The 18738-nt window shown below is 38.8% G+C and overlaps 1 protein-coding gene across 8 annotated transcripts in view; it reads right to left on the reverse strand.

Annotated features, from left to right (window-relative positions):
- Positions 1–18738, reverse strand: part of ATP8B4 (ATPase phospholipid transporting 8B4 (putative)) — a 254349-nt gene that overhangs the window by 127834 nt on the left and 107777 nt on the right. For all 8 annotated transcript variants that reach the window (XM_036258122.1, XM_036258114.1, XM_036258105.1 and 5 more), the window contains 3 exons: positions 13282–13354; positions 10091–10161; positions 5804–5886 (listed from right to left, as the gene is read on the reverse strand). In XM_036258122.1, the coding sequence (XP_036114015.1) occupies positions 5804–5886; positions 10091–10161; positions 13282–13354 (227 nt within the window). The remainder of the gene's footprint in view (positions 1–5803; positions 5887–10090; positions 10162–13281; positions 13355–18738) is intronic.

Raw genomic sequence — 18738 nt, forward strand, 5'->3', positions numbered from 1 at the left:
CCTGTGTAAAACAAATTCAGGCTACATCTAATAAGTAATGATTATTACTGCACTGTAAACATAAATTTTAGGAAGTATTACAAGAGATTGTGTTATAAGCAAGTCCTTTAACCCTTCAGGATTCCCTCTGTAAAAAGGAATTGTGTTAGATGAGGACAGATTTTCTTGCTTCATCCCAAGCAAAACCCCTTGTATTGGTTTAAATTTGGGGTTTCTGTGTTAAATTGTGCTTGGAGTAGAAGCATTATAAAACCACCACACCAGATCCCTCTCCCAGCCACCAGCCCTCTGGAGGAAGACACCCAGCACTCTAGCTTTGCCTTCAAGTCCCCATCAGGAAGCCTTCTCTTTCCTCCTCCCCTCCCCCACCTCCCCTCCCTATATTTCACACTCTATTCCCAGTTCCTCCCTGTGCTCTCCCATATCTTTCTGGGGCCTGATACTAATCTTGCTCTGCCCAAGTACCTAGTATGTGCTAGGCATTGATCTAGGAACCAGGCATATGTCAGTGAGCAAAACAAAGATCCCTGTTCAGCTTACAGCAGGTGGAGATGTACAATAAATAATAACTTAGAAAATAAGTAAGTTATAGAGCACATCAGTTGGTAATAAGTACTACGAGAAGAAAAAGTCAAGCAAGGCAGGGGATTGAGAGGCAAGAACTCATGTCAAGAAGGAAGATTCTTGGCCCTGGCTGGGTAGCTCAGTTGGTTAGAGCATCATCCCAATACACCAATGTTGTGGGTTCGATTCCTAGTTGGGGCACATAAAAGAATCAACCAATGAATGCATAAATAAGTGTGACAACAAATGGATGTTTCTCTCTCGGTGTCCCTTTCTCCCTCTCTCTCTAAAATCAATAAATAAAATTTTTAAATTTTTTAAAAGAAGGATGATTCTTGGCCCCATTTCTATGGTTTCACATAAGAGATCTTAATCCAGACTGGCCTTTTACATACAATCTATGATTAAGTCCTTTGAGGGCATGATACAGACAGTTAGCAGTCAATGAATATCTACACTTGTTATTTCCCAGGCTCCCTTGCAGTTAGGTCAGGCCCATGTGACTCATGTTGGCCAATGAATGTGAGAAAAAGTAGTTTGTCTCTTTTATCTCATCCATATTCTGCCATGCTGACCTTAGAGGTCATTAGTGTAGGCACCATGGCTACAAGAGAGAGAAGGTCACCCAACCTGCATCAGAACATGACATGAGCAAGAAATAAAATGTTACTGTTTATGCCACTAAGATTTCAGGGTTGTCTGTAACTGAATCACAGTGTAGGCTATCTGTGCCAATACCTGTGAAAACAAAGTGAGCTGGGTAATTGTAACAATCATTTGCTGCTTTTTGATGGTAAAGAAAATTAAAAATCATGAATTTTTACCTCCTCATAGATTGACAGAGGTACAAAGGTACAATTCCAGCAGGAAATAAGTGAGTACCTAATGGTAAATTATATTTAGGTTGCCCTTTTAGGACTCCATAAATATTTTATGAGGTATTTTAAGCAAGCATTTTAATTCATGAACACAATTTACTTTTTTTTGGATTCACATAACAGTAAAATTTCATTGAAAAAAACTGCTTGGTAGAAAATGTGTAATTTATTTTAATCTAATCAAAATATTTCTTGGGCCATTCAAAGTTTCCTGGCTATTCCCCTGACTTAAATCTCAAACTGGAGGAATTTTTTTTTCTATAAACATTTGCTACAACAGCATTCTTTTAAGAGAGATTAAAATATCAACAGAACCCAGATGGAGTTTACAAGTCAATGCAAAGCACAGGCAATATAAACTCTAAGCTGTGCACTGGAAAAATTTTATAATGCAAATTTACCTGTGCTTTAACTTATGGGATCATACTAAGACCTTTGTCCACATTTTCTTTTAGGGGACTCGAAAGAAAACATTTTGGAAGATAGTCTCAAACTCATAAAGATTCGTTAACAAATAAAACCAATCTGTATGTAAATACTGATGTTCAAGGCCAGGCCTACAAGTGTGTAAAAGCAGGAGACCACTGGCAGGAAGGCCCCACAGATTCCACAGCCTGTCATGGTGCCTACTGTCCTACTATATTAATGGTTCTTTCCTTGGACTTGAAGGATTTTGTTTTTCTCTGACAGCTTTAACAGAAAAGAACAAGACATAGCTGGGAAAGAAAAGGCAGGGAGAGTCCAGGCTGAGCAGCAGGGAACTGGGTTGAATGGTGTGAAGATGATGATAACAAAACCGTAATCTAAAATAAAGGGCAATGGACTTCCGGTCAAGATGGCAGGTAGGTAACTGCAGTATGGCATCCTCCCACAACCACATCAAAGATACAACTAAATCACAGAACCACCACCATTCAAAACCGCCTGAAATCAAACTGAATGGAAGTCCTACAACTACAGAATTAAAGCAGCAGCCATGTCAAGACTGGTAGGAGGGGCGGAGGCAGACGGGCTGGTCCCACACCCATGTGTGGCGGATAAAAGTCAGGAGAGACCTCAGCTGGGAAGGTCCTCCCTGAGGAGTGAGGGGTCCCCGTCCCACACCAGGAACCCTGCTCAGGGTTCCAGTGCCAGGAGAGTAGTCCCCATAACTTCTTGCTGGAAAAACCAGTGGGAACTGAGGCTGAGGGAGGCTGAGGCTTCTGAAGCCCCAGGCAGCTCCTCTTAAAGGGCCTGCACACAGACTTACTCGGACTCACACCCTCTGGGCTCCCGCGGGGGGAGGCAGCTTGAAAGGCACCAGAGATATATGGGGAAGAACTAAGTTGTTTGGCATTGGGGCAAGGGCTGGAGAGGCAGCTTTCTCCTGGACAGACATGCTGTCAGAGGCCTTTGTTCCTTTGGTGAGCCCTGCCCTGGGGTGGCAGACAGCCGCCATATCTGGGACTCCAGCAACCTGGCTCACACAGTCTGCCCCACCCTGGTGATTCCCTGAAGCCCTGCCCCACCCAACTTTCAGGTCCACCCAAGTTGTTGCCAGTTGCTTTATGATAGGATTGGCCTGTCTTGGATCCTGCTTCAGGTTTTCCTAAATTCTTTCATGCAATCAGCATCTGGTCTCAGCTAGCCCCATACCTCTTGTTAAGTGGCCTCAGGCCTGGCACTAGAAGCAGCCAGCCTTGGTTCACAATTTGGCTTTTCCTGGGCACCTCCAAACCCAGCACAAGAAGCAGCCATCTGCAGATCACTTTGTAGCTTATGCCTGGTGGTCTCGGGTAGAACACAGGCAGTGGCTAACCTGGCCCCAGAGCCAGCACACTCGGTGGACAGCTTCAGAACGCTGTGAAGCACCACTACCCAACCACCTCCACAAGTGACACATTCAAGGAATGGACTCAGTGGGTACCAGAGTCTTGCTCAAATAAGTCTTGCTTTGTGTGGTGGACCCCCGCACAGCTGATCATCCAAGGTAGTCAGAGGTCGATAGATAGTGGTTACAGCCAATCCTTATAGCTGATCAGCCTGAGTAAAACCCTCTCATTGACGTGCCAACAGCAATCAAGACTCAATTACAACAGAAGAGTGTAAAGTCCACATTTGGGGTGCACCTCGAGGGCCCAGCTGTGAGATCAGGGAGGCCGTCCCACTGGACCCTACAGGACACCTGCTACAACAGGCCACCCTAGGAAGCTCAGGGGATATAGCAACTCTACCTAATACATAAAAACAAGCACAGGGAGATAGCCAAAATGAGGAGACAAAATAACAGGTCCCAAATGAAAGAACAGAACAAAACTCCAGGAAAAGAACTAAGTGAAATGGAGATAAGCAACCTAACAGATACAGAGTTCAAAACACTGCTTATAAGGATGTTCAATGAACTTAGTGAGAACTTCAGTAAACTTAGTGAGGACCTCAAGAGCATAAAAAAGGACCAGTCAGAAATAAAGGATGCACAGTCAGAAATGAAGAAAGCACTAACTAAAATAAAGAATAATTTACACAGATTCAATAGTAGAGTAGGTAAAGCCAAGAAGCAAATCATCAATTTGGAATATAAGGAAGCAGAAAACACCCAATCAGAACAGCAAAAAGAAAAAAGAATCCAAAAAGATGAGGATAGTGTAAGGAGCCTCTGGGACAACTTCAAGTGTGCCAACATTTGCATCTTGGGGGTGCCAAAGGAGAAGAAAGAGAACAAGAAATTGAAAACCTGTTTGAAACAATAATGACAGAAAACTTTCCTAACTTGGTGAAGGAAACAGACATACAAGTCCAGGAAGCACAGAGAGTCCCAAACAAGATGAACCCCAAGAGGCCCACACCAAGACACATCATCATCAAAATGCAAAAGTTTCAAGACAAAGAGAGAATCTTAAAAGCAGCAAGAGAAAAGCAGTTAGTTATCTACAAGGGAGTTCCCATAAGACTGTCAGCTGATTTCTCTAAAGAAACTTTGCAAGCCAGAAGGGAGTGGCAAGAAATATTCAGCGTGATGAAAAGCAAGAACCTACAACCAAGATTACTCTATCCTGCAAAGCTGTCATGTAGAATCGATGGCCATATAAAGAGTTTCCCAGATAAGAAAAAGCTAAAGGAGTTCACCACCACCAAACCATTATTATATGAAATGTTGAAGGGTCTTCTTGAAGAAAAAGATAAAAAACATGAACAAACAAAATGGCAATAAATACATATCTATCAACAATTGAATCTACAAACAAAATGAGCAAGCAGGACAGAAACATTCTCACAGATACAGAGAACATTTTGTTGGTTGCCAGATGAGAGACGTGTTGGGGAAATGGGTGAAAAAGGTGAAGGGATTAAAAAGTACAAATTGGGCCCTGGCCGGTTTGGCTCAGCGGTTAGAGCATCCGCCTGCGGTCCCGAGAGACCTGGGTTCGGTTCCCGCTAAGGGCATGTACCTCGGTTGCAGTTTGTCTCCAGCCCCGGCTGTGTGGGTGGCAACCAATCGATGTGTCTCTCTCACTTCTCTCTCTCTCTCTCTCTCTCTCTCTCTCTCTCTCTCTCTTCCCTCTCTCCCTCCCACTCTATCTGAAGATAAATGTCCTCAGGTAAGGATAAAAAAAAAAGTACAAATTGGTTGTTAGACTGACAAACCTCAAAGGAAAGGGGGGATGAGGATGGGAAGAAATAAACCAAAGAACTTAAATGCATATATGCATAACCAATGGACACAGACAACAATGTGGGGAAAGGCAGGAGGGGGGCGGGATCGGGGAGGAGGGGGTCAATAGGAGAAAAAGAAGGAACATCTGTAATACATTCAACAATAAAGATAAGTTTAAAAAAATAAAATAAAATAAAGGGCAACAACTGACCGACTGAATAATAAATTAGAATATTCTTTCTAAACACCTACTATCTTTAAGATATTATGCCAGGCACTATGAAAGATACAGAAATATATGAGGTAAGATTACTGTCTTCACCAAGTTTTCAGTCTAGCATTTGGTCTTTGTTATGCAGTCATAGACCTAGAATTAGAAATAAAAGTGTGGCCTGTATTCATCCTCAGCAAATCTACACAGGGCACCAGGGAGGCAAAGGTAAGGCAAGTAAGGGTAGTGAGGGACTCGAGGGAACACAATCTAGAGAAGAGGAAACAAGGGTGAAGTGAATGATGAACTGATAAAGTCATTCTCCCTTGGTAAACATTTTTACTTTTTAGCGTGAGTAGAGATTGCAGGCTCTGATGCCTGGAGAATTTTATGTCCTTTCACCAAATAAAAACCAAACAAACCATAAATTGGGTTTCAGATAATTAGTGTGTTACTATTTTTTGTTACAAAAGCTTTTAGATTTTGAAATTTTGTTTGTCTATTTTAAATACTCACCATCAAACTTTGCAAGTCTCCTAATGTCTTCTCCAAGTTCTGAAGTAACTGGTAGTGCATGGCGAACTTTAAGGTTCGTCTCCCTGTGAAATTAATTGACATGACATAAATTTTTACATGGAGCAGCCCAACAGTGTTAATATACAAAGCAACTGGGGGGTACAGCACATGCAAAATCCAACACGAGTTTCAAGAAGCTCCCTGTCGATGTCATTCACATCTTGGACACTGTCTCAGGAAAGCGGACAGGGCTTTGGAGGCTCCTAAGAATTGGCCTTCCAACCACGGCCCATCTGTATAACAACACAGTAATCTGTTCTGCTATTTGAAACAACAGAGGACATAATAAATATGGTTTCATTCGAACCCACTCAGATGTCATGCATGAGTTACAAAACACAACTGCCAAATAAAGGAGGCCAGTATCACCCCTGCGTCTATTATCTACATAGGAGCTTTACTTGCAAAAAATGGTCATGACTAATTCCACCGTATCTGAAATTTAAATGGAAAAAGGTATACAGCTTTCTTTTTTTTTTTTTTTTCTTTTTGGAAAATCAAGCCAAGAATCCTGTAAGTCTAAAATCCAACAACCGAACAGGGACTCAGCAAGGCGCAGTGAGCTGGTGATCTTCTTCCAGGCAGGACCACACATACGTTGGATGGCTGCTCTCTGGTGTCCATGAAATGACCAGCAGTGAAGATTCTCCGACCATCACTCACACTGTGTGTTTAAGAGCTTGCCGTGCCAGTTTTCTCACTGAGTTCAAGCGAATTCTTTTCTCCTGTAGCTTATTTTCAGAGTTCTATCTTTTATGAAAATGTTTAGTAGTAGGTTCATTCGGTCAACAAATACTGATGGAATACAAGAGATTCAATGCTGCCCCATGAGGGTTATTATTGTCCTCTTGAAGAAAACAAGTGGTAGGTAAAAAGGCAGATATCACCTTTTGGAAGTACATGTCAAACCATGAAATAATAGAATTTAGAGAACCAAGAAGCAGATACCTAAGAGGATATTTATTTATTTATTCTATTGTTGAAAGTATTACAGATGTCCCCATTTTTCCCCATTGACTCCCTACTTCCTGCTCCCATCCCCCTTCTGCCTTCCCCAGCCTAATGTCCATGTTGATTGGTTTTGCATATATGCATATAAGTGCTTTGATTTATCTCTTTCCACCCCTTCCACCCCTCCCATCCCCATCCCTCTGAGGTTTGTCAGTCTGTTCCCTACTTCCATGATTCTGAATCTCTTTTTGTTGACAGCTTATTTTGTTCATTATGTTCTGAGAAGGCATTTAATCTAAACTTCCCAAAAATGATTTTCACAATGATGTTAAGACAATATGAACCCAATTCAAGGAATGCTCATTGGTAAAATAGCTTTCTGCAGGAAAGTCGGATGTACAATTGAAGTTACTTTGTTTAAAAGTAATCTCATGGATTAAAATCTATTAATTCCTAGGAGGCAGACATGAGTAGGGCTTGAGATAGTAAAGAACTTCATAACTGAGGCAGAAATTGAGCTGGGCTTAATGGACAAAAGTGAGATAGTGGTGCTGAAACTAAAGGACTAACGTGTCCACTCATTTAAACAACTTTTCAAATACTAAAAGCAGTCAGTCACACCAACTAGGCCAGGCGGTCTTCATTCCATTACCCTACTCAATACATCATGTCATTCATCTAAGTATTTCATCATTTTAAGTTACTTCCTCAAGCTGCTCTCCAGTATCTCACTTCCACCTTCAGATGTAGAAACTAAAGGTAGTCGTGCATATGCCTTATGATAATAACATATTTTCTAAGACTCCAGATTAATACCTTCATTGCCATGCCATACTCTTCCCTAATGGGCCTCAGTATCTTGATAAACTGCCAAATAATTTTCAGCACATGAAACAACACTGAAAGATCTTGTGTGCCCTTTACTCGGTTTCCCCTAATGGTAAAATCTTGCAAAACTATATCACAATATCACAACCAGGATATTGACAATGACACAGTCAAAATACAGAGTATTTCCATCACCACAGGGATTTCTCAGGTTGCCCTTCATAGCCACACCCACTTCCCTGTCTCCACCCATCCATCTTTAACTCCCAGCCACCACCAGTCTGTTGTCCATTTCTGTAATTTTGCCATTTCAAGAATGTTATAGAAGTAGAATAATACAGTGTGTGTGACCTTTAGGGAGTTGCATTTTTCACTCAACATAATTTTCAGAAGATTCATTCAGGTTGTGGTATATATTAATAGTTCATTCCTTTTTATTGCTCAGTGGTATTTCGTGATATGGATATACCATAGTTTGTTCAACCATTCACATGTTGAAGGGCATAAGGTTGTTTCTAAACAAAATAAAGCTTCCATAAACATCTGTGTGCAAGTTTTCATGTAATCATAAGTCTTCCTTTATCTGGGATAAATGCCCAGAAGTGAAATTGCTGGGTTGTATGGCAGTTGCATGTTTAGTTTTTTAAGAAACTGCCAAACTGTTTTCCAGAGTGATTGTAGCATTTTACATTCCCATCAGCAATGTGTGAGTGATCCTGTTTCTCTAAATCCTTGCCAGCATTTGGAGTTGTCACTATGTTTTTATTTGAGCCATTCTGATACGTATGTGGTGATATCTTATTGTGGTTTTAATTTTAATTTCCTTAATGGCAAATGATGTTGAATATTTTTTCATGTGCTTATTTGACATCTGTATGTCATCTTTGGTGAAATGTTTCTTCATACAATTTGCCAATTTTCTAATTAAATTGTTTGGAATTTTTTACCATCGACTTTTGAGCATTTTTTACATATTCAAGATACAAGTTCTTTGTCAGATAGATGGTTTGCAAATATTTTCTCCTAGTGTATAGTTTATTTTTTTATCCTCTTAACTGGGTTGATTGCACAGCAAAAGTTTTTAATTTGATGAAGTCCAGTTTATCTAATTTTCATTTTTTATGTATCACGAGTTTTGTGTCAAGCCTAAGAACTCTGACTAGTCCTAGATCTTAGATATTTTTCTCCTGTATTTCTTTAAAAGTTTTATAGTTTTCTATGTTTTACATTTTAATTCAATTTCCTTAATGACTATAAAGCTATTCCAATTATCTATTTCATATTGGATGAGTTATGATTGTTTTTTAACAAAGTAGTCCATTTCAACTATGCTGTTAAATTTATGTGTATAGAGTTGTTTGTAGTATTTTCTTATACTTCTGATGTCTACAGGATCTGATGTAATATCTCCTGGTCCATTCATGATATTATTAATTTGTGTCTTCTCTTTTTTCTTTTTCAGTCTTGCTAAAGGTTTTTCAATTTTATAATGTTTTCAAAGAACCAGCTTTTTTGTTTCATTGTCTTCCTTAGTTTCCTGTTTTCAAGTTCATTGATTTCTGCTCTTGTTTTCACCTCCTTCCTTCTGCTAGCTTTGGATTTATTTTGCTATTTTCTATGTTCTTGAGATGGGAGTGATTTGAGGTTTTTTTTCTCTTTTCAATTATATGTTTATTGCTATAACTTTTTTCTCTCGATTTGAGAGGCAATCATTAAAACCATGGGCTCTTTTGTCAGGCTGCCAGATTCTGAAGTTTGGGACAAATTACTTAGTCTCTCTAAGACTTGGTTTCTTCTTTATACAATGAGGCTTATATATAGTACTTACTTCAGGATTAAATAAGATCCACCTATAGAACATATGGTATCTTTAAAATGTAAGCATTCAATAAATGTTCTTATGCCAGACAGACAACTCGAATCGACTGAAACAGAACTACTCTATGGTCTATAACTAAGTTCTAAATTAACATCAGTGTCAAAGCTACATCATGCTACATTTCTTTTTTTTTCTTTCCCTGTCTTCATTTAGTCCAGTTCCAAAAGTCCAGTTGCCTTCTACAGTAACATTGGTCTTTCTTTCCTCAGATCTTGATTACTACTCCTCTTATTTTCCTTGGAGAATCACATGAAATTAAAAACAAGCCAATCAACTCCAAAAAGAACCTTCCTGAGGAATCTCAGTGAAGAGTCCCTGTGTGATATTGTTTATATACATGTTTGGTTCACTGTTTCTGAAAGAAAATAAATTCAAGAGAAAAGATAGAGTTTTCAAAAAATCTACAAAGTAATTAGCAAATGGGCTTTGCAATTTAGACTCCTATTTCTTCCGCAAAAATAAAATGAAGAATAAGGATTAAGATTTAACTTAAGTCCTGTTCCTAAAGCTATTACTCTTAAATAAATTAAAAACCGATCTAATTAATTATTCTAACTTTAATAACTTACCCATCAAGCTCAGCAGTTTCAATATAACAGAGGCCATACGGCTCACTACTTGATAGGAGAAGCAGATCAGCCTATTTTCAAAAATAAGGATAAAGAACACTTGAGAAGGGAAGATTGGTTGAAAGCCTTCTATGCTGTATCATCCCTCCATTAATGAGCCAGGTGAGCCTAGAAAAAGTGAGTGAGGTGAAAGCCTATCCCACCTCTCTGTTCTGTGCCCTGAAGCAAACCCTCCCTCTACTTACCTGTTCCTGTTGTGCATACCCTTGACCATTAGAACATAAGCAAGGGCAGGGGGTACAAAGAGAAATAAGCACTTCATTTACTTTTTTGCAAGAAATATATAAAATTCTGGTTTCTATCTTTAATCATTACTCAAGCTCAGCAGTTTCAGAGGCCATATGGCTCACTACTTGATAGGAGTGATAAATTAGATACATTGAAATATGTATATGTACATACTTTAATTTCTTTGTAGTATCGGTGAAGAACAGGGGGCAGGCAAAGAAGATGGGGAAAGACAGAAGTAAAGTAGAAGGAGGAAGTTGAAAACAACAGAAAAAATAAGAGAGAGAAGGAGATTTAAAAAAAAGTTTCAAGAAAAACAAAATTTTTAAAAAAAAAGGATGGTTAGATGTCAGGAAGAGGAAAGAGAAAGAAAGCAGGAACGAGGCAAGAGGGCAAGATGGACTACAAATGTGGTCAAAGACAGTGGGAAACATTCAGAGACTGAGTAGTTGGTTTCTGACAGAGATAAATCATTCTATGTGGTTATCCATTTGAGCTTTGGAAATAATTTACCACAATTCAGTTTTTAAATTCTGGTACCTTTCTAGATTGAGAAGTTGTTTGTTTTACGTCGTTTCAAATTTTATATTAAAATAAGGGATTTTGGTTCCACATGTTGGCTATTGTAAATAATGCCACACTGGACATAGGGGTACATATATCTTTTAGATTTAATGTTTTTATTTTCTTTAGATAAATGCGCAGAAGTAGAACTACTGGTTTATCAGTAGATAAATGGATAAAGAAAATATGAAATATATATATATTTGTGTGTATATATACAATGGAATATTATTCAGCAATTTAAAAACTAAAATTTTACTAAAAAAGACAAATATTATATGATCTCATTTATATATGTGGCAGACCTGGGACTAGATTTCAGAACTCTGAGCCCAAAATGTATATTCTTTCCTCTGGTTGACTATAAAATCACTGGAGTAATAATTTAGAAAATAAAGCATTTTGCTCTACTTCGTTTTGCTTTGTTGATGTTCAAAAACCAAAATTACAAAGGTGAAAATATTGGTATGGTGGCCCTACAACCTAGAGGAAAAACAAGTTTGTAGAACTCATTGGAATACCGTACTTGGGTCTCCTTTTATGTTCTTAAGCCATTCCACACATGGAATTCTTTGTCTTCTTTATCATCTATAATATTATTTTTTCTTTTTTCTTTTTTTGTAGTCCAAAAATAAATAAAAGTCTAGAATAGTCATCATGCAGTATGAGTACACTTAGGGGAAAATATGTTAATATGGACAAAAATCAAAATAAAGTCATGAAAATGTAAAATTATAGGTAATATTTTTATTTGAAACTTAAATTTCACATCCAACAAATGCATGTTATAAAATAATATGTACTAGATCTATCATTATTTTTTGTCTTTTATATTTAAATTGATTTGAGAAGACAAATGAAAAGATGGCTAAAAGAAGAGGAGAAAAGGGGGCGAATAATAATGACCATCATAGCATTTACTCATGGATAAGCCCTTTCTTCTTTAAAAAAAAAAATCTTTGACCATATATTTCACCCCCACAAATTAGTAATTGTTTATAAACAGAACATTGGCCATTTAGGTTTTTTCATGTAGAAAATAGTATGTTGAACATCTACCCTTAAGCAAAAAGATTCTTCTTCAGTACAGCTCAGATCAATGTTTCAAAAAAAATCTTTCTCTAAAAATTGCCAACTTTCCTACTGTGTCACATATTTTTGTAAAGGAGCGTTTATTTTTAGAAATTACAGTGAAACGAGTAACTCTGACTTGCAGCTATAAAACTTAAAACAAAGGGCAATTAGAACACAAATTGGCCTCTCTGGAAGGATGGCCGAGGAAGGTGCTGAAAAAGACTAGACGAGACAGCCTGATGGGTCCAGAGAGAGCCACAACCTGTCCTTGCCAGGACTGCAGCTGAGGTCAAATTCATCTTTCTAGCCCTTTCATTTGATATATAAAGCAAACCCCTCATAACCAGGATTTTAATAATTCAAAACAATAATAGGAATTTTCTGATTGTGGTCATTCAGAGAGAGCATACATTTTCTCTTCTTCTAGTCTATTTTTTTTTTCAAGTATACTGCAAATTAACATTATTAATTTCATTATAGAGGGATAGTATTCAAATTATGGGAGGACAAACTGTTTTTAAGTATGCTATAGCATTTTAAAAGCTCTTATTTACATCCAATGATTTTAAATATTTTGTTTCTATTAATGCAAGTGATCCCAAAGGAGATAGAGAAGGTGATAATCACACAGCCTTATCTGAGTTACCATGTCATTAAAGTAATTAATCAATATGTCTTTTTGTTTGTTTGTTTGTTTGTTTTTTTAATCCTCTCCTGAGGACATTTTTCCATTTTTTGTTCAGATAGAGTGGGAGGGAGAGAGAGGAAGAGAGAGAGAGAGAGAAATATCGATGTGAAAGGGACACATCGAGTGGCTGCCACCCGCACGACCAACCAGGGCCGGGGACAAACTGCAACCGAGGTACATGCCCTTAGCGGGAATCGAACCCGGGTCTCTCGGGACCGCAGGCCGACACTCTAACCGCTGAGCCAAACCGGCCAGGGCAATCAATATGTCTTTTAATTTTTTGTATTGCTAGGAGAGAAAGAGACATCGATTTGTTCCACTTATTTATGCATTTGTTAGTTGATTCTTGTATGTGCCCTGATGGAGAATCAAACCCACAACCTTGGCATGTCAGGACAAAGCTCTAACCAACTGACCTATCCAATTTTATAATTGAGACTTTTTACAAATACATCTTGGCATTCCCTCTTTAATTACTCTGGATTAGTATAGATTTACTAAATTTGCAAATATAAATACTGCAGTGATATGCTATTTTCATCTGAGATACATTATTCAAATAATGCTAAATACTCACAGCAACAAATTGGTTATTTTCCAGTTTAATGATGTCTCCCACTTTGACATTCATCCATTTTTCATTCTGCAGTCTATGAACAAAAACAAAATTAGTTTTTTTCAGGAACAGAAAAGAATCCAGGGAAAGTATTCACAGTGGATCATCATATGACAAAAGAAGCAGACAAGGCTTTTCTAGAGTGCTCAGTTCAAAGGACCTTACATGACAAAATCTTTTACCTGAGTGATAGGGGACTAAGGGCCAGAGAAGTCAACTGATTTGCCCAAGGATTCCCAGAGAGTTAGTGGTATTCCTGGGGCTAAACTCAAGATGATTGGGTGCTCTTTCTACCACCCCATGGTGCCAGCTTTATATAGAACCTATTGCTTGCATTTCCTTGGCCAGAACACTAAGTTAAGGAGGGGTTGGAGGGAGGATAAATTCAGTCACTGACATTCTTTTCAAACTCTGTTATTAATAAATGTTAAAACATCACTGCTATTGTTTCAGAAGTTCGTTTAACTGAAGGCAAGAAGTGAATGAGGAGACAGAAGTCTAATCAGAGAAAAGTATGGGTAGTCTTTCCCCGTCTCTTTAATTACAGTGGTCTCGGAGGCAAGGGAGAATGGACCACAGCAACAGCTGAAATGCAGGTAAGCATAAATGCAAAGGACAAGAAGGCCTTTTGTAAAGGACAAGAAGCCTCCTAATACCAAACGAGAAAGACCACCTACAAATCATCCACAGCCCTGTGGCTAAGGGCGGACTTGGTGGCATCCTGATGGCGGTCCAACAGCTCAGAGATGAGCCGGCACTGTAAGAGCTGCACTGCTTTCTCTGGGGCTGCTGTGCATCCTGGAGCGCTGAGTCTATCCTTCAGCCAGTCGAAAGGAGTTTTCATGAAAAGCTATTGTATCTAGTTGGCTGGACCCCTACTGACAATTTAGGCAGACAGGCCACCTGGAAACAGACCACCTATGGTAGTATATCGTGATGCTAATCACCCCTTTGAAATTCTCTGAAACCCCAGTAAACCAGCTTTTCCCCCCAAGTTGGAAGCCTTCATCAAACTTGTTTTCTCAGTGGTACCCTTTTAGGAGAGAAGGCTGGGATGACGGGCAGGTTCCCCAACAAGTCTAGGTAGGCAGGTTAATTTCATTATGCAGTTTTAAAAACAACCTAATTTACTTGTTTTATAGGCTGGAAAACAGTTTTAAATATTTATACAACTGTGAAATATGCCTCACACTATCAACCCTGCTGGGTCATTTGGCTTAAACACTCAAAAAATTTTTCTTTAATACGGATCCAAGTACATGTTGTTCTGGAAAGTTTTCAACGGCAGCATTTTCATCTCTAGCCAGAATTCAATCATTTTTCCAAAGCCATACTTTCCTGCACTTTATCTAGCTCAAAGACACCAGGAGACCCTAACAAGCCTTCCAAATCTCCTTGTATTTATCTTTATAGGTACAGGTTATGTGCCGGTTTATTTTCCCTGGGGACACCTCCTTTGGAACATTAGCGACACTTCATAGGGGACAGAATCTCAGACAAAGGTTGATGTGAATAGACCAATATGTAGACTCTGTTTATTTATGGAAATTGCACCGCTACTGAATTGACCTGGAAGTCTCTATTGAAAGTGCATCTGCTTCAGTAATATTGGAATAACTAAGTATGGTGCCAGGTGGGTACTGGAAATATCGGGGCAAGGGTTGGAGAACACTCTGTAAAGTGTAGTATACCAGAAACTAATATAAAATAATATTGAATGCAAAATGCCATTGAAAAATAATTTAAAAAATAAAGAAAGTACATCTGTTTCAGGAAGAAGCTGAAATGATATTAAGTTTTATTTTCAAACTCTTATTCCTCCTACCTGTACGTTATAAGCTCTAGGAAGGACCATGCCTTACCTCTCCCATCCAAGTGGAAAACCAACCACAGTGAAAAGGGGACACTATAGGAGCTCACACACGTTTCAAAGTGCACATTTGACAGTTAAGTTTTCACAGCTAAGAGGCAATAGCTACTATTTAAGAGAACAAACCAAAACCTGAATTTTCTGACTTAAACTCTAACTTTTTTCTCCAGTTCAGTATCATAATATTCCCTTCTATAAAGCCAAAGCATTTGGACAGATATTTTTACAGGTGTGATGATATCAAAGGGAATTACTTGAGTTAACTGCTATACTTGGGGGAAAAAAAATACTAGAACAGAATCTCTTTAAGAAAAATATTTCCCAAACCCCAGAACATGCAAAGAATCCCTGATATGGAGCAATCTGATATGACTGTAAACATGGTGTCTTATAGGCACCATACAGAGGAATGATAAAGCTGAGTGAGATACCTTTCCTCATGCCCAAGCTTCATGCCCACTGCCCTCCTGCCCACCTACACCAGTATGTACCTGTATTTTAACCTCTCTTTCTAACTTCCTAAATATTTCTAAAAGCAGAAAAACATTCAGAATAATTCATTTGACCATGCTTTGCTCAGATCTGACTAGTAATCTGCTCGTGTCATTTAATAGCCCAAGAAAGTAGAAAGTACTTATAATACTATATGGACCTAGGATCCCTTACTTTATCTCACTCTAGTTCTCTTTCTTTTTCTCTCTTGCCACCTGCCTGCCCTCTACCCAGAACATATACCTATTGGTCTCTCCAAGCTCCTCTTCCCAAAAGGCCCTTTTGTTATTCCAGACATCTTTCAACACCTGCTCCACCTATTGTCACCTATTTCTCTCCACCTGTCCCAATGAAACATCCTCCCCTGAAAAATACTCCAAAGAGTTTGCCTCCAAAGTCTTATCACTAACAAACAATACTTGAGATCTTTACATTTTTCTGGAATGTACAAATTCCATGGGACACAAGATCACCTCTAAGGGCTGTGGGCCGTGGAGAACCTTCACCACGCAACAAGATAGGCTGACACAATATTTTTCTGAGCTTTAAGCAAAATATTGTGAAGGTACATAATCACAAGAAAAATTTTCTCAAAAGAAATATTGTCCAAAACTAATTTGCAATTTGTCAAGAAACCATAAGCAGCATTGCCTAGATGTTGACCCCGACCCCAGCATTAACCTCATCATTAACCTACACAGTGGACACACCGACACCTTGGTTAGAGTTGAGGACATCATCTTACTAAGAAGAGAACATAACCCTTACAAAGTAAGATTACAATAGAAAGTTATATTATGACTTGAAGAAGTTACCAGAAACTAAATGAAGAGGAAGAAGAAGAAAATAGATTATTTTAGAGAGGAAAAAGTAACACTCTACAGATATAATTAGGGTTTTGAAGAAAAAGGGCCTGGAGATACTGGTAAACCATAAAGGTATGTGATACCTTGGTTAAACCCCTTATTTGAATATATACCTGTAGAACAATTAATGTATATAATATAGTCAAAAGAGAGTTTTTTCATGTTATTTCCTATTATAACCTGTAATAATCTTACAGGTTATTATAACTGTACTTAACTAGGACTTCAGAGATATATTTCAATGAGCTCTAAGGGTCATAGCTAAGAAGCAGCCAAACTTACTGGACAAGTATAAATTTTTTTTTTTTTTTTTTATCCTCACCCGAGGACATTTTTCCATTTTTTGTTCAGGTAGAGTGGGAGGGAGAGAGAGGAACAGAGAGAGAGAGAGAAACATCGACGTGAAAGGAACACATCGAGTGGCTGCCACCCGCACAACCGACCAGGGCCGGGGACAAACTGCAACCAAGGCACACGCCCCTAGCGGGAACCGAACCCGGGTCTCTCAGGACCGCAGGCCGATGCTCTAACCGCGGAGCCAAACCAGCCAGGGCTGGACAAATATAAATTGATAAAGACCTGCAAATGCATTAAAATCATCTATATTTCAAATTCCACCATTTTTCTTGTTCCACCCACTCTCACCACCACAGACAACACATAAAAGACAGACCAGTAGGGCTGGGGGGAGGGAGTCAGACAGGAAGATTTGCTTTAAAGCTCCAGTTCAAAGTATTTCTAGACTTCTTCTAAGGTGTTAGTTTGTATAGTGAATGCATTTCGTCATCATCCTAAAACAATGAAAACGGACACTCCCGGCTCCCCATGTGGGGTGCAGCTGTTTTCACGGCTGGTGTTTGAAGCAAGCTTGTGTCATAGCTCTGCAAGAGGACTCAGGATGGCCTCATGGGCTGTGACGATGACACTTAGCTCCACACACTTGGCACAAACAAAGTCTGCTTTTACTTTTGTCAGGGAAAGGCCTTCTGCTCTCATGAAGGAATTGCAATATGTGACTATTCTGAAAGCAAGTTAATTCATTTAATTGCACTGAATCAGGAAATTCCAAGACTCTATAATATGTGTCCTTCATTTCAGGTTTTGAAACGGACCTAATCTTTGAACCAGGATTTTCAAAAACAGATGGGGTTGTAAGATAGCCTTTACCTTAGTAAAGTCACAAGCCAATCACTAAATAAGCCAACATTCAAGAAAAGAATTCATAAAATCTAAAGTCCAAAGGCACCATAAAACATATGGAGTTTAAATGCCACCAAATGGTGACAAGAATTACTTAGATGAAGAAATTTTTTTAAATATACCCATTAACTAGAGGCATACCTCAGAGATGTTGCAGGTTTGATTCCAGACAACCGCATGAAGTGTCTTAATAAAACGACTCGTAATCTTTTTGCTGGTGGAGGGTCTTGCCCACCAATGAGAACTAGGTAGATATACCATGGTAAGTCACGGCTCATCGACTCGATGAAATACAATGCAGCCACAAAAAATAAGAAAGGTCTATATGTGCTGACATAAAATATTCTGTAAGTTACATGATTAGGTTAAAACAAGCACAGGCAGAACACTGCATATGCATGGGAAGGTTCTAACAGGGTTTTGGAGCAAAGATACACCTACACATATCTCTGTTCCTACATGCATGGAAAATTTCTTGAAGCACACATAAGAAAATGTTTAGTGGTGGCCCCAAGAGAAAGGAAATACAGAGAAGAGGGATGGAAGGGAGACTTTATTTCATTACACACTGTTTTGTACTGTTTGGATTATATTCAGTACATGCATTTTTGGCATTATATATAGGTATTTTAAAGGCCAACTGAAGAGGAAAAATTAGGAAAGAGAAAACTCCTCCAAGGTCACAAATCAGTGGCAGAACTGGGACTGGAACTTGAGTTTACAAAGCCCATGCTCTTAATAAATCTGTATTTATTGTTCTCTTTTACTTTATTTTCTGTGATACTTATAGATTGCCTATTTAGAAACAGAACAGACCTGAAGGAGCTGAAGAAATTCAATCACAGCAATAGTGCACGCTCCCCATGTTTAAAACCAGCCGATCCAAAGACAGCTTGCAGTCATGGTCCCATGACACAGATGTTCAGTGGACAGCAGCAGTTTCTGGTTCTCTTCAATCCCACTGTTGCCAGAGCCACACTCGAGTAAGAC

Source organism: Molossus molossus, unplaced genomic scaffold, assembly GCF_014108415.1.
Source record: "Molossus molossus isolate mMolMol1 unplaced genomic scaffold, mMolMol1.p scaffold_m16_p_1, whole genome shotgun sequence".
Taxonomy (NCBI): Eukaryota; Metazoa; Chordata; class Mammalia; order Chiroptera; family Molossidae; genus Molossus; species Molossus molossus.